At 44.2% G+C, this 14,735-nt stretch overlaps 1 protein-coding gene across 1 annotated transcript; it reads left to right on the top strand.

The window, feature by feature from the left end:
• The first annotated feature begins 3,304 nt into the window (after window positions 1-3,304).
• adm2a (adrenomedullin 2a) lies at window positions 3,305-13,467 on the top strand. Its single transcript, XM_028954877.1, has 2 exons — window positions 3,305-3,552; window positions 11,036-13,467. Exons 1-2 carry the CDS (start codon window positions 3,455-3,457, stop codon window positions 11,439-11,441), a joined length of 504 nt encoding a protein of 167 aa, XP_028810710.1. The 5' UTR covers window positions 3,305-3,454; the 3' UTR covers window positions 11,442-13,467.
• Window positions 13,468-14,735: the final 1,268 nt, after the last annotated feature.

Genomic DNA, 14,735 nt, shown 5'->3' with positions numbered 1-14,735 from the left:
GAATGGCCCCACTATGATATACTTGTTGTTTTGAGGCATGAAGAGCACACCATCAGGCAGGATATAACTGTCATGTGACTTCCTGCCAACAAAGCAGTAGACAGGAAGTGGCTTCTGGGCATCATGCAAATCCTAGACTACGTTGGTGCATTTAGCAACTTCTGAAAGCATGACCTTTGCAATTGAGCCACCAGTCAGCCATGGCCTTCTTCTGACCACAACAATTTCATTTTTAATTTTACAAGTGCAGTACTTTTGCGACTTTTTTTTTGATTATGGACCCGTAATCGGAAGGTTGCCGGTTCAAATCCAGAGGTGCCACTGAGCAAGGTGCTGAGGCATTGACCCTTACGAAACAAATGTATATCCCTACATACTAGAATTTATATTGCAATTCATTGGTAAATATATTTCAATACATGAGAAACATATTTTAGTGCTTAAAATAACATATTAAATAGTATGTATTCAATATATGAAAACGGCAATAATTGCAGTATTTTCATGTATATCCTATTTCATATATTTATATATTACTTACATATAAAATATATTATTATAGAATATATCAACATATATTACTATGTACAATTCACAATATATGAATACACACGAAATATATTGTCACATAATATATTGAGAAATATATTTTTGTTGCGTATGGGGAGGTCCCTTTGATCAAAGTACCATCTCCACACACTGCTCCCCGGGCGCCTTTCGTGGCTGCCCACTGCTCACTAAGGTGATGGGTTAAGCGCAGAGGACACGTTTACAATCACTTCATTTTCACGTCAAAATTGCCTTATGATGGTTAATAGACCGATCAGCCTTAATATTTTGACGACTTAAATAACACCTACCCTTTTTGCCATGGCACCTTCTTCCATTGCTGTTCTGTGCTCATGTGCCCATGGTAGGTGCTTTTGAAGGTGGACATGTGGGCCCGACTTACTGGCCTGCAGATACACAGTCTCATACACAACACATTGTGATACATTGTGTGTTCTGACATCTTTCAGTCAGAATTTGGAGCCATAAAATCTCATTACACTGGGAGTCAAAGAACTTAACATAATTAATTCAATATGATCATTAAAGATCACAGTTTTAATACTTTGCATGCTAACTTTGTTGTTGGGGTGTGTACATGAAAATAAAATCATGTTTGTGGAATTACTACTGCAGTGCACATTGCAAACTAAATCTGACTTAGTCGTAGTCCATGTAATATAGTCTAATTATTGAACATTTTTACATTTACATTTACGGCATTTGACAGACGCCCTTATCCAGAGCGACTTACAACGTGCTTTCAAGTTTTTATCACAGTAAAGTGCAGTAATATTAAACCTGCCACATTACTGACCTACCTGGATATACTCTGGATTTATTCTGCTATACCACTGCCTATTGGTAAACACAAAATTCTCCCAGGACAGTATGGCAGTATGGTGCATTCAGTCACATGTAGAGAAAACAAACACACACACACACATGCACACACTCACACACACATACGTTTATTAGACTGCATACTGAATACGGCCAGCAGACCCAGTAAACATCACAGCTGACAGCAGTGGGGAAATGATTCTTCACAGGGATAACATTGGGCATGGGTTCAAAACATGAGACACTCTGACATTAAGAGTGTGTCGTCCCCGCACCATTACTTGATAAGTAATTAGGACATTTTATTCCTCACTGTGATGCAAACATCTTGTGCTCCCTGTGGGAGATAAAAAAAAACTTTGTCCACAAACGAACAGGCCGCTGCACAAACACTCTTAAATTCCACACATTCTAAGTGGCTCTGGTCTCAGTCAGAGGACCACTAGGTGTCAGTGTTTGGTCAGAGTTTCTGCTGCCATCTATACAGCACCCCACATTCACACACACACACACACACACACACACACACACACACACACAAAGCAAGTGTCCACAGGTGTCAATTCATCGTGAAATAGATCCTGTAGACGAAAAGCAGACCCGCTGGCTGCATGATGTTTTCATGGCGACCCCCATGTTTGTCCGGAGTAATAACGCTTCATTTATTTTTATCTGGGTTACATCTAAACACTGGCGACGTGCCACAGAGAACATCTCCAACATCTCCAAGCTCAGTCGAGAGTGACGGGAAACGCTCAGTATGGCTGGAAAGACCACGGTCGTCCGGGGTCACACGTTCTCTGTTGATTATGCAACTGGCTAGAATCCGGGCCGACCTGATTTTAACCTGGAATGGATGATGACTGAGTTTATCACAGAAACAGTGGACCAATCATTAACCAGCAGTATCTGGACGTCTGGGTGGCTGCCTGTGCTGTAATTCAGCGTTTGGGGGGCAGACAGCAGAGCCCATGCCGGCAGGATGCTTACACCTGGACAATTCCGCACAATTGACATTTTCCTATGATTTAAGAGAAAATCTTGTGTATGTAAACTTTTACAGAAATGTCTTACTGTGGGTTTAAATTGTAAAACCGTCAACAAGGAACTTGGGTTGGTCACTCATTTCCATCTGGATTTTCACTTTAAAAAATCAACGTCACTTGTGTAATTCCAGCTTTGGATGAGATTAGGAACACTGAGTGTGATTGCATAATTAGCCTGTGTATGCGTTTAGGCCCACGGAACACTGTGAACAGCGTGCTGATGTCCCAGCCTCGGACGAAACGCTGGCTTCAGGACCGGTTTGAGGAACCTCTGTTGACATTTGCGGAAGCCGCTACCACACTTCAAGCGCTTCTCGTGTGTTGGTTTTCAGATGAATGAGTTTCACTTCTCCACAAGCCGCGACCATGGATCGCCTCTCAGGTCAGAGGTGAAGGTGCTGCTCTGGTTCCGGGGGTTGACGCCAGCGGGAATCCCATGGCACCGGTTTGGGAACATTTACTGATGGGCGCCTTACTGTACTTACAGTAAGGAAGCTTGTGGTACCTTATGGGAATAAGGTACCCAATGGGAATGTAAAAGTCGGATAATTCTTATCCCCCAGACACAGTGTGCATTTAGACAGATAAATACACAGGGAAGGGGGGGGGGGGGGGGGGGGGGGGGGGGGGGGTGTAAAATTACTAAAACCATTAGAACGACCCACAAAATCCACCCCGGCCCCAAAATCTTCAAATCACTCACTCTCCCACATTCACTGTCACTTCAGTTTGAACAAGGATTCGTGGTCTGAATACTGGTAATAACTATATGAAATAATGGCCTGGTCCCACACGAAGTTTCTTCTGGCCCCGCCCACACGCTATTTAAACGCGCACAGCCGCGTCAGACGCGTCCAGCGCACTCGGGACACCCGCAGCAGCAGCAGCAGCAGCAGCAGAAGCAGCTCAAGCAGCTCAAGCAGCTCCTCAGTCACGGTCCGGCGGCTCCACCTCAGTTCCCCCTCGGGACAGAAGCCCACGCGGGTCCAGGTGCTCTGCAGCTTCGCTCCCCGGCGATGCGCTGCCTTCTCCCGGTCGCCGTGTGCTGCGTCAGCCTGTTCTCTCTCCAGGAGCTGCTGGCCCTTCCAGTTGGCGGCCGCCTTCAGAGGAGCAGGTGAGAACCCGGTTCCGGTGATGTCCGCGTAACGGGGCGGGTCCCCGCTGAAGGTCGCGGCGAGGAGGAGACGTGCCGCGCGAAACGCACGCGTTCCGCCGCGCACCTGGCCAGGTACCTCTTCTCTTCTCTTCTCTTTCCTTCCTTCTCTCTCTAAACTCCTCTTTCCTTCTCTCCTTCTTTCCTATTACTGCGAGTTGTGCTGGGAAGACCAGAACCCGGGTTCTGGGTTCTCCTGAGTTCTGCTGCGTGTTCTGCGTGGGGATCGAAACGCAAACAGCGCAGATAGTCAGTTGCGTCAGCGGCGTGAAGTCAAGGTTAAAAGTCTGGTTTTGATAAGAGGAGCTTCACCCTCCTGAGCGCATTTTCTGAACGTGTTCGTGTTGCTCATTACATGCCTGGAAATTCTGGACTGGTGAAAGAAAGGAAGCGGAGAAACTGGTTCTGTGTGACAGATCCTGCAATTAGCACAGAATTGTGTGGTTTTCCATTTCTGGTCTGATCACAGCTCTCACACACACACACACACACACACACACACACACACACACACACAAGCCATAATTTCTGCCACTAAACGGCAGTGGTTGAAGACGTGCTCCTAATACTGTAACGAAAACCATACGATAAAGTGAGCACTGTGTCACATATATTATACTGAGGAAAAAATGTAACTATTAAAAATGTAATTATTGATTACATTAGATTGTGTACACAAAGTACAAAGTTTGGCCTCTGCCATCAGTGGATCGGTGTGGTCTGGTGAGTCCTGTTCACGAGTGATCGGAGCATGAGTGCATACAAGCCTGTGGAGGCAGTGTTGGGATCTGAGGTTGCTTCAGTTGGTCACGTTGGCCACGTTATGAAGTCAGCTGACTACCTCACTCTCCATCCGTAGATCTTCCTTTCCCATATTTCAAGATGCCAGGATCTAGCTGACAGAGAATGGTTCAGGGCGTGGTTCAACACACCCAGAGTCCCAACCTTATCCGATGAAAACTCTTTGCTGTGTGCTGGAGAAGACTTTTTTCACAGTGGTTCCAGTCTCCCATCTGTGGTGGCAAATCAGCACTTAGAATCAGAACTTAGATTTTATATCGCCCCCTTGAGGTCTGTAAAAGCTATTGTTCCAGATCGCCAAAAGTGAATTCATATTAAGCATCAGGAACTTTTAAATCAATTAAACGTTAATTCAATAAAAATAAATACCTAAATACTATTGTTTTAGATGTCAGAACACCATATGCATACATAAAATAAATGAATAAGTAAATAAATTGATAAATCGATAATAAATAATAAAACATAAAACTTTTTTGAGCCAAACTAAAAAAGGATTCTTCGCTTCTCAAGCCGCATAAGTGAAAAATATATGTGCCTGTCATGACTGCCCACTGCTCCCTCAGGGTGATGGTTAAATGCAGAGACCACATTTCACTGTGTGCACTGGGTGCTGCGATGTGGTGAGTCACATCATCGCTTTCACTTTCAGTATTGTTTGCAATTAAAATATTCATATTGCGTTTGGACAAAAACTTTACTCCCCTCTCGGAACTCTGGGTATAATTCGGAGTGAGGTTGTTTCAGATGCTTTGTTAAACTGGTCCTTCTTCTCGCTAGCGACAACTTTAAAGCACTTCGTTGCAAACGTTCTTGTCCACATCTTTTGGTTTCCCGTGGTTGATATCAGATATACTGCCAGACCGTGCTGTGGAATTAACGCTCGCTGCCATGTTTAAATTGTGTCTCTGAGGTAAACATTGGGTCTGTCAGTGCTGAATCCGTACCACTTGATCGATCCGGTCCGTGCACGTGCAAAGGTTAGATTTAGGACGCTAATGTGGTGGTTCTCAGAGTATGTGTGCTCACGCATGCTTGGAACCGATTGGGCAAGTGGTACAGATTGGGTACTGACAGGGTCCTCCGGGGTCATCCCGGACAAGCCCACTGACTGCTCTCATCTCCCATAAACATCTGATTAGATTTGGAAACCGAACGAGAATTGCTGGTGTCTTCCTCTTGTAAGTCGCTTTGGATAAAAGCGTCTGCCCAGTAAAGTAAAGTAAAGTAGCCGGGGGAGGGGCTGCCCGCTGTAATGCCAGTTGAAAATTGTTATATCCTGGCAGTGATTTCCGTGAATCGACAGATGCAAAACTGGTATGTAAATAGAAATTGATACTAAGTGGTAGAATTGATTAGTTTAGAATGAAAATGTATTATAATCACGTTCGATCAACACTGGCTTGTGGATATGGGGAAGTGGCGTACTGGGAGAATACACGGTGTTGCTAAAATAAATGACGCTGGCCGGGCACCAAGTCATGCAGTCGGTGCCCTTTGATTTTTTCACCCCTGCCCTTCAAACAGCCTGTGTTCAGCACTGATGCCAGGGAATCCTTGGCAGGTTGTGTTGCTGTGGGCGACTGGGAGAGCTCGGTGTGCTGTGGGAAAGAGGAGAATGCCTCATTTTTCTAATGAGTTTGGTTTGAAGCGGCTTCTGGGTAAAATTACAGCCAGCTCCTGAGTCAGCATGTGGAGAAAACGCAGAGTGTTCGTCTCGTTCTGTCTCTCACTCTGCCTGCTTCCCTCTTGTCTCTTAATAACATGGATAAGGGACACATTTTCACACTTGTTCATCACACCGTGTAGCTGTTTCTGTACATGTGCGTAAGAGAAATGAGACTTTCTACTATGGATTCTCTGTGGGGAACACCCTTTGACTACAGGTTCGTGTCCAGATGTAAAAGGACAGTTGGATTCCTGGTCACTCATGACCTGTCACTGATGGATATGATATTTATGGAATTAAAAGGGATATGACACACACACACACAGGACCTTTAGATAAAGTGTCTCTTTGTGCCCAGGAGTGTGTGTGAGACTGTAGCATTCATTCAATATCAAGGGTCACAACATTGATCATGAGCTGCTAAATGGATTCCATTTGGGATTATGGCTATACCCACCCCCCCTTCCAAATAACAAACACACGCACACACTTTAACATAGATTTAAGCAGTGACAAAAACCTCTGAGGTGTATATGGATTGGTTTTATAGTGTATAGTCAGGTGCAGTCATTCGAGACTGTGTGTGTGTGTACCATATTTAGCAGACATGGCCATTGCCTGGTTGTGCGTGTGTGTGTGTTTTGTGTGTGCATGGAGAGCATCATTAGTCTTCCCAAGTTTGAGGGTATGAATCTGACGTGTGTGTGTGTGTGTGTGTGTGTGCAGGTTCTGTCTGAAGTGGCTTCAGCACACGGAGGCAGAACTGCTAACCCGCTTATCCCTCAGATGTTGTGACTCACTCAGAACAAGTAGCTCAGATTAGCCGAGAACAAAAAGCAGCATAATCATTCCCAACAGCCCCACCAAGCAAAGTTAAACGTGTCTGCTGCATCTTTGATCAGCCTGCAGCCACTCACCTCCCAGTTACTGTCAGATGTTCGGATTATGCTCCTAATCTGGAGATGATGGGAGACATGTGACTGGATGGAATTCCACACGTTGGGATGGAGACTCTGCTGAAGCCCACTGGTGAACGTTGCCGTCCAGATGAGAATTCTGGGAGAAGCAGCTGGATCCCGCTCTGTCCGTGTGACTGGAGAACCATCTTTATTTATTCCCATCCTAGCGAAATATTAGCACAGTGGGGACATGTAGTTGGTCCCTACAAGGAAAAGGCCTGTTTATACAGGATAACGACTGAAAAAAGTTCCTGAAGTTGCTGGTTTTCTACACTTATATTACACTCACAAAGGACCCAGAGTGTGCGTTTGTGTGTGTTATCCCGTGTAATTTGACGCTCTTCTAGGTGCGATTGGTGCTGAGGTTTGTTAAGCTCGTGACAGGTTAGGTTTCAGCTTGCAGGTGCAGATGGGATCGACTTTCACTCAGCTTTGTCAGAGAAAGGTCACTTCATTTTCAGGAGTTTATGTGCCTGCAGCAAATACCGAATGGCAACAGGACTTTTTGGCTGCCCACACACACCCCTGGCACACAGGCATCTGCAGCTGGATATGTGGCTTTTGGTAATGATGCCCTCCTGCAAATAGCACTGGCTGCTCCACCCTGGGCGCTGCGTTACCTGCCATTGTACACCCACAATGTTGTGTGTGTGTGTGTGTGTTGGGGGGAGGTGGGGGCTTCCTTGACTCTTGACTATAAACTTTCTTATACTTGGAGTGGGGGCCTAGCGGGTTAGGAATGAGACCCGTAACCAAAGGGTTGCGGGTTCAAATTCCGAACTGAGGTCCTGTCACTGCACCCTGGACGCCTTTTATGGCTGCCAGTTTGGCTGCCAGTTGTAATGGGTTAGAAGCAGAGGACACATTTTGTTATGTCACCGTGTGCCTTCAGTGTATCACAATGACAAAAGTAATTCTTGGCCATGGAAACGGGTTTGAGTGTGGCACTAACTAAACAAGAACCCATCAAGACTAATTCCAATTCCAATGCTAGCACTGGAAAAATGGGGAGATGAACAGCTCCAAATGAAATCATTTTTACATAAAGGATCTGGAAATTAAGAGCTTGGAACATCAGAACTCGCTAGTAAGATGAGTGATGAGTGAAGATGCTTAACCCTGCAAGGCATGAAATGAGAATGTAAGGGCCTTCTAAAATGTTCTTAAAAAATATTACTAGAGATGAGTATAGTCACGTAACCTTACATTACCTGGTGTTGCCTCAATAGATTTGGAAAGACAAACCATTTCTCATAAACACTTGCACTATTCCTAACTAATACCGACTTTACAGAGGTGGGTATGGGTGCCTACGGGTTGGTAAATTGGGTTATTCTGATCCATTCTCTGGTTGGTGCCTCTGAGAGTAGAAGATGTGTTATTTTACACATTCCGGCCCTGGTATCCAGGAAAAGGGCCCCTTGGAAGAGGCCGTGTTCCATCCCTCATTACGTTCTCGAGCTGTGGGAAGCTGTCCGCCGGGCCGTGGCCTCCACACACCCACAAGACAGTAGAAGCAGGGAAACAGCATGCAGCACCTGTGTGAGTGGACCGGATTGTGCTCTGGCCTAGTTTAGTGCTCGTCTACTCTCACTCCGGTCTGAGGAGAGAAGTCGGCAGCTGACCTTTGCCTGACTGCAGGATTCAGTGTGAGGTTAGAGAACACAGTCATGCTGCTCAGTATTTTATTTCCTGCCGTGCCACAGAGGACTGACTGGCTCATGTGTACAGATGTTTTCCAGGACTTCAAGCCATCTGAGCAAACACACACATACTTCCACATTTATCATGGCTCAGGAGCACCTACGGCTGCAGTAGTCACAGTGGCTGTGCCGTTAAACAGAAGCAGATGGTCAATGTCGCCACTGTTTGTGGACTCATTGTGTCCTGCCACTCCAGTGACATTTCACAGAAACTGCCATCGTCAGTGACCTGTTTATGTGGATGTACAGTATGTACAAGATTTCTTCTGAAAAAAATATATATATATACAGTGGAGGAAATAATTATTTGACCCCCTCACTGATTTTGTAAGTTTGTCCAATGACGAAGAAATGAAAAGTCTCAGAACAGTATCATTTTAATGGTAGGCTTATTTTAACAGTGACAGATAGCACATCAACAGGAAAACTGAAAAAATAACTTTAAATAAAAGATTTGCATTTCATTGAGTGAACTAAGTATTTGAACCCTCTAACAAAAAAAGACTTAATAATTAGTGGCAAAACCCTTGTTTGCAAGCACAGAGGTCAAACGTTTCTTGTAGTTGATGACCAAGTTTGCACACATCTTAGGAGGAATTTTGGTCCACTCCTCTTTGCAGATCATCTCTACATCACTAAGGTTTCGAGGCTGTCTCTGTGCTTCTTTGAGCTTCAACTCCCTCCATAGGTTTTCTATTGGTTTAAGGTCAGGAGACTGACTAGACCACTCCATGACCTTAATATGATTCTTCTTGAGCCACTCCTTTGTTGCCTTTGCTGTATGTTTTTGGTCATTGTTGTGCTGGAACACCCATCCACGACCCATTTTCAATTTCCTGGAAGAGGTTGTCACTCAGGATTTTATGATACATGGCTCCGTCCATTTTCCCGTTGATGCGGTGAAGTTGTCCTGTGCCCTTAGCAGAAAAACACCCCCAAAGCAAAATGTTTCCACCTCCATGCTTGACAGTGGGGACGGTGTTTTGGGGGTCATAGGCAGCATTTTTTCTTCCTCCAAACACGACGAGTTGAGTTAATGCCCAAGAGCTCAATTTTGGTCTCATCTGACCACAGCACCTTCTCCCAGTCACTCTCTGAATCATTCAGGTGTTCATTGGCAAACTTCGGGCCTGCACATGTGCCTTCTAGAGCAGGGGGACCTTTCGAGCACTGCAGGATTTTAATCCATTGCGGTGTAATGTGTTTCCAATGGTTTTCTTGGTGACTGTGGTCCCAGCTACTTTGAGGTCATTAACTAACTCCTCCCATGTAGTTCTAGGATGATTTCTCACCTTTCTCAGAATCATTGAGACCCCACGAGGTGAGATCTTGCGCGGAGCCCCAGACCAAGGTCGATTGATGGTCATTTTGTGCTCCTTCCATTTTTGAACAATTGCAGCAACAGTTGTCCCCTTCTCTCCCAGCTTCTTGCTAATGGTTTTGTTTCCCATTCCAGCCTTGTGCAGGTCCACAATTTTGTCTCTGACATCCTTGGACAGAGTTTGGAGTCTGCCTGATTGATTCTGTGGACAGGTTTCTTTTATACAGGTGACTAGTTAAGACAGGTATCATTAATGTGGGTGACTAATTGAGTAGGCGTGTCTAACCACTCTGTGGGAGACAGAATGGTTGGTAGGGGTTCAAATACTTATTTCACTCAATGAAATGCAAATCAGTTTCTATATTTTATTTAAAGATATTTTTTCAGTTTTCCTTTTGATGTGCTATCTGTCACTGTTAAAATAAGCCTACCATTAAAATGATACTGTTCTGAGACTTTTCATTTCTTCGTCATTGGACAAACTTACAAAATCAGCGAGGGGTCTAATAATTATTTCCTCCACTGTGTATGTGTGTGTGTGTATATATATATATATATATATATATATATAGTGGCAGTTTTTTTATTGGCTATGTGAAAGATACTCTATCCCTTAATATTCCTTTGTAATATTTTTTTTTTTTTCACATTACAAAGGAGACAGAGGATGAGAGGAAATTGCAAAAGTAGCACAGGGTTAAAAGTTACATGGTGCATCTAAAATATGATTAAATCACGTAATGTATATTTTAAATAACACATCAGACAGACAACAGGTTTAAATTAAATTCAAAACAGGCAACATGTGCTTAAATAATACAGGAGACAGGTAACATATACATATAAAAATGTACAATTCTACAAAATACAAATAATGTATTAATATATACAATATTCTTTAAAAACAATGTGATATATATATAATTTTTTTTTTTTACATTCTGGCTCTCACAGTTGAAGTTAACATGTGTACTTTGTTCTGTGTTTGCAGGTTGGGCATCCCTGAAAGACTGCATGAAGAGCAGGAGCACAACGGAATCTTACTAGACTCTACCATGAAGAATGCACCCCTTTGGCCACCCCGCCAACCCTCCCAACACTGGAGGGCCCTGCTCCTCAAACACACCCCACAAGAGTCAACCGACATGCCTCCCTGGCTGGATCCAGTAGCGTTGGCCGGGGAGAAGGAACCACGGCGAAGAGGGAGGCGCGGCCGTCGTCACGTCAATTCCCGCAGCTATCACCACCCACACCACGCCCAGCTGATGCGTGTTGGCTGTGTTCTGGGCACCTGCCAGGTGCAGAACCTCAGCCACCGCCTCTACCAGCTGATGGGCCAAAGCGGGCGGGAAGACTCCTCCCCAATAAACCCACGGAGTCCACACAGCTACGGATGAATTTCAGAAACAGATGACAGCAAATCTATCTATTCTATATTTTATTATATTGCCTATATTATTATTATTTTGCCTTAGATAGCGATGCAGTGGACATGTTTCTCTTTTTTTTTTTTTTTTTTCTTATGAAATGATTATTGTGCCTTACTGACAGATTGGGTGCCACTCACTCAGGGGACAGTACTACATACCCTTCAGTACTGCACCCCCCTGATGTTTCCATATCCTCCTAAACCTTACCTGTCCCATTCACAGGTACACAGAAGCCAGTTTACAGTATGTGGTACTTAAAAAGTTGGAAGCAAATTTAAGGGAAAGGTCAGAGTTAAGCTTTCAGTTTGCAGAAGGATTAGGTCATTCCAGGTTGGATCTCACACACACACACACACATACGGCCACTGGGCCGGTTTCCGCACTGCAGGACCTGTAATGGTTCTTAGCAAGCTCCTAAAGTGACTGGTTTTGCAGAAGCAGATTTTAGTCTGGCTCTGACAAATGAGAATTTAACAGCGAAGCAAATCCACAGACATCATGCCAAATGTGTGGCCTGTGCAGTTATTCTTAGCATTTCTTTTAAATATAATGACTGTGTTCTCTGAATCTCTGGGTGGAGCATTTTTTATGCCTGGCACAGAAAGAGACCGTTTTAAGATACGCCTTTTGAATTAACACACCAACCAGTAAGAGACCAATAGGAGTCAAATCAACCATCAACGAGATTTAAGCGTAGCTGCTAATGCTAAGTAGCATTAGCATTAGAAGGGACTTTAAGATGCAAACTCTGCCCCACAGACCTTGGTAAGAGGTGCTTTGTGCTATGTTGAGTGTGGTTGAGCTGAAAATCTACCAGCAACCCATACTAATGGTAGAAAATGAAAACCACAACTTCAAATACAAACGCACAATAATCAAGGGACCAATATCATTTTGGACGGGCCTAGCAGAGACATTGGGTTGCAACTCATTGCACCTTTGATAATGAATGTATGGGTGGATATTCCTCCACAGACTCCCACGGCAAAAGGAACGCCTTGTTCCCCTGAATGAGTGGCTGCCTGTTCAAATTCATTAGTTTTGTTTTTCATACACCAGGATTAGCATAGCTGTTTTAATCTCCTCAGGCCTGTCTGGGCTCCACGGCTCCTCTGTGCTTACTTATCTCCATGGTTCCAGGCCCACAGCTAATCGCTCCTCTCATGTTTCCAGCAGGTACATAAGTGCTGTTACCAACCTCTCAAGTAATCTGACAATCTGGTCCACATCTCTACATAAGAATAGATAGAAAAAAATTCCCCTCAGTGCGCTGTCTGACCCGAATCTGCCAAAAACCTGACTATACTTGAGCATAAGTGCCGTCGCCTTGTTCTTCGATTTAATCTGAACTCTGATAGGCTGCTTCATCAGGGTGTGTTCAGCCCTGTTTGGTGGTGTGGGTGGTGGCAGGGTGCCCACCGAAGTTATGATGGTCGTGTGTTGGCGCTCCTACTGTAACTCTGATCACTGCTGTCCGATTAAACGCCTCTGAAACGCTGACGTCACTCTGTGCTTCTTCCTGCTGCCGCTGTGGCCACCGTCACCCTAATGTTGGGCAGCTCAAAGATAAGATGACCCCCGATCAGGAAGAAAGGTGGAGAGGAACATCTCCTCCCACTGTGACTTGCTGATGTGTGTGTGTGTGGGTGTGTGTGATGGTAAATGTGAACATACATTTCAGATTCAAGGTCAGATGGTCATTTCAAAAAGAAACAGAAAAGCACTTTATAGTGAATGTGTGGGGGCGGAGCTTCTGGTCGGTGTGAAGGTGTAATATAACCAGTGCATTGTGAATATTATTTACTCTGAATATTTAAGAAAACAAACTGTATTTAAGTTAAGTTATATTTGTTTATGTGTATGTCACCAAAGACTATTTATCTGATCACGCTTCATAAACTGTGGTGAACAGTAAGTGGGCGGATCCCAAGGGGGTCATGTTACTGTCTCTCTCACTCTCTCTGTTTAATAAACCCCTCCCACTGCACTCACATCACCTTTCACGTGTCCTCTTCTTTACCTGTGTATTGCGTGTGTGAGAGTTGGTGGGTGAGTGTGCTGCAACTCAGACCTGTCACTAAAATTGTCATGAAAATTTATATCTAATAGCCAATAACACTGATAATCTGAATATTAAATGGAATATGTGAACACAGAAAAACACATTTGACTACATCAGTGTGTGTGTGTGTGTGTTTGTGTGTGTGTATGTGTATGTGTTCCCTTACTGGGAAAAGCATCAGGCCTTATGGTCACCTCTAAAGTTAATCATTACACAAGTAATGACAGCAGGTGATGCACACATACACACAGTGTTGTAACACTGGTCTGTGCTAGTCCTCACACACACACAACGATCACACTTTTCCCAGTATTCCCTGTATGCATACACAGTTTATTGCTGGGCCATACACATACTGAGTTTCATCCAGTCACACACAAATGGTGGGAATTTGTATTCTATGTGTGACAGGGGTTAATGTGTGACTAGATGTGTGTTCATCAGCTGATGAAGGACCCAGATGGTGTGAGTGTGTGTGTGTGTGTGAGGGTCATGAGGAGTGAAATGTGAGTGAAATGCAGTGGAGCGATCTGCTCTAAAACTCACCAGGCTCACTGTACCATAGGGTGGTAGTAGCCTAGTGGGTAAGACACTCGTCTATGAACCAGAAGACCCCTAGGCTCAAATCCCACTTACTACCATTGTGTCCATGAGCAAGACACTTAACCCTGAGTGTCTCCAGGGGGGGACTGTCCCTGTAACTACTGATTGTAAGTCGCTCTGGATATGCGTGTCTGTAAATGTACATGTACCATTCTACATCTGTCATCTGTTTGGGATATGAGATGGGTAGTTTTTGCATAATCTTGCACACACACAGACAAAATGAACCAATAACCAATAACAAATTAAGATTTCTGGCTGTACTGGCATCAGTATCTCTAGAAACATCAAATAAAATATGAGCAATAATTAGAGAAAATGACTGACATTGACCACTCAGCTTGATATTGTTGCTGTGGAGAGCAGCACCCAGTGCTTGTGGGTGTTGCTGGATATTACCTCCAAGTTCCTCTTAATGGTTTGTTCCTTATTGCTTCTTCAGAGTGTGCAATAATTATCATATAAACCTTTCAAAGAAACACACTGGTTATCAGTGTTTGACAATGACGATCGCTTTCACTTTCATCATCTTATAACTGGAATAAATAATTCAGAGATTTCAAAATGAGTGCATTTCTGTATGATTGGAAAAGGGA

The sequence above is a fragment of the Denticeps clupeoides genome, chromosome 15, assembly GCF_900700375.1.
Source record: "Denticeps clupeoides chromosome 15, fDenClu1.1, whole genome shotgun sequence".
Lineage (NCBI taxonomy): Eukaryota > Metazoa > Chordata > Actinopteri > Clupeiformes > Denticipitidae > Denticeps > Denticeps clupeoides.
This window is presented reverse-complemented; position numbering and strand designations above follow the sequence as displayed.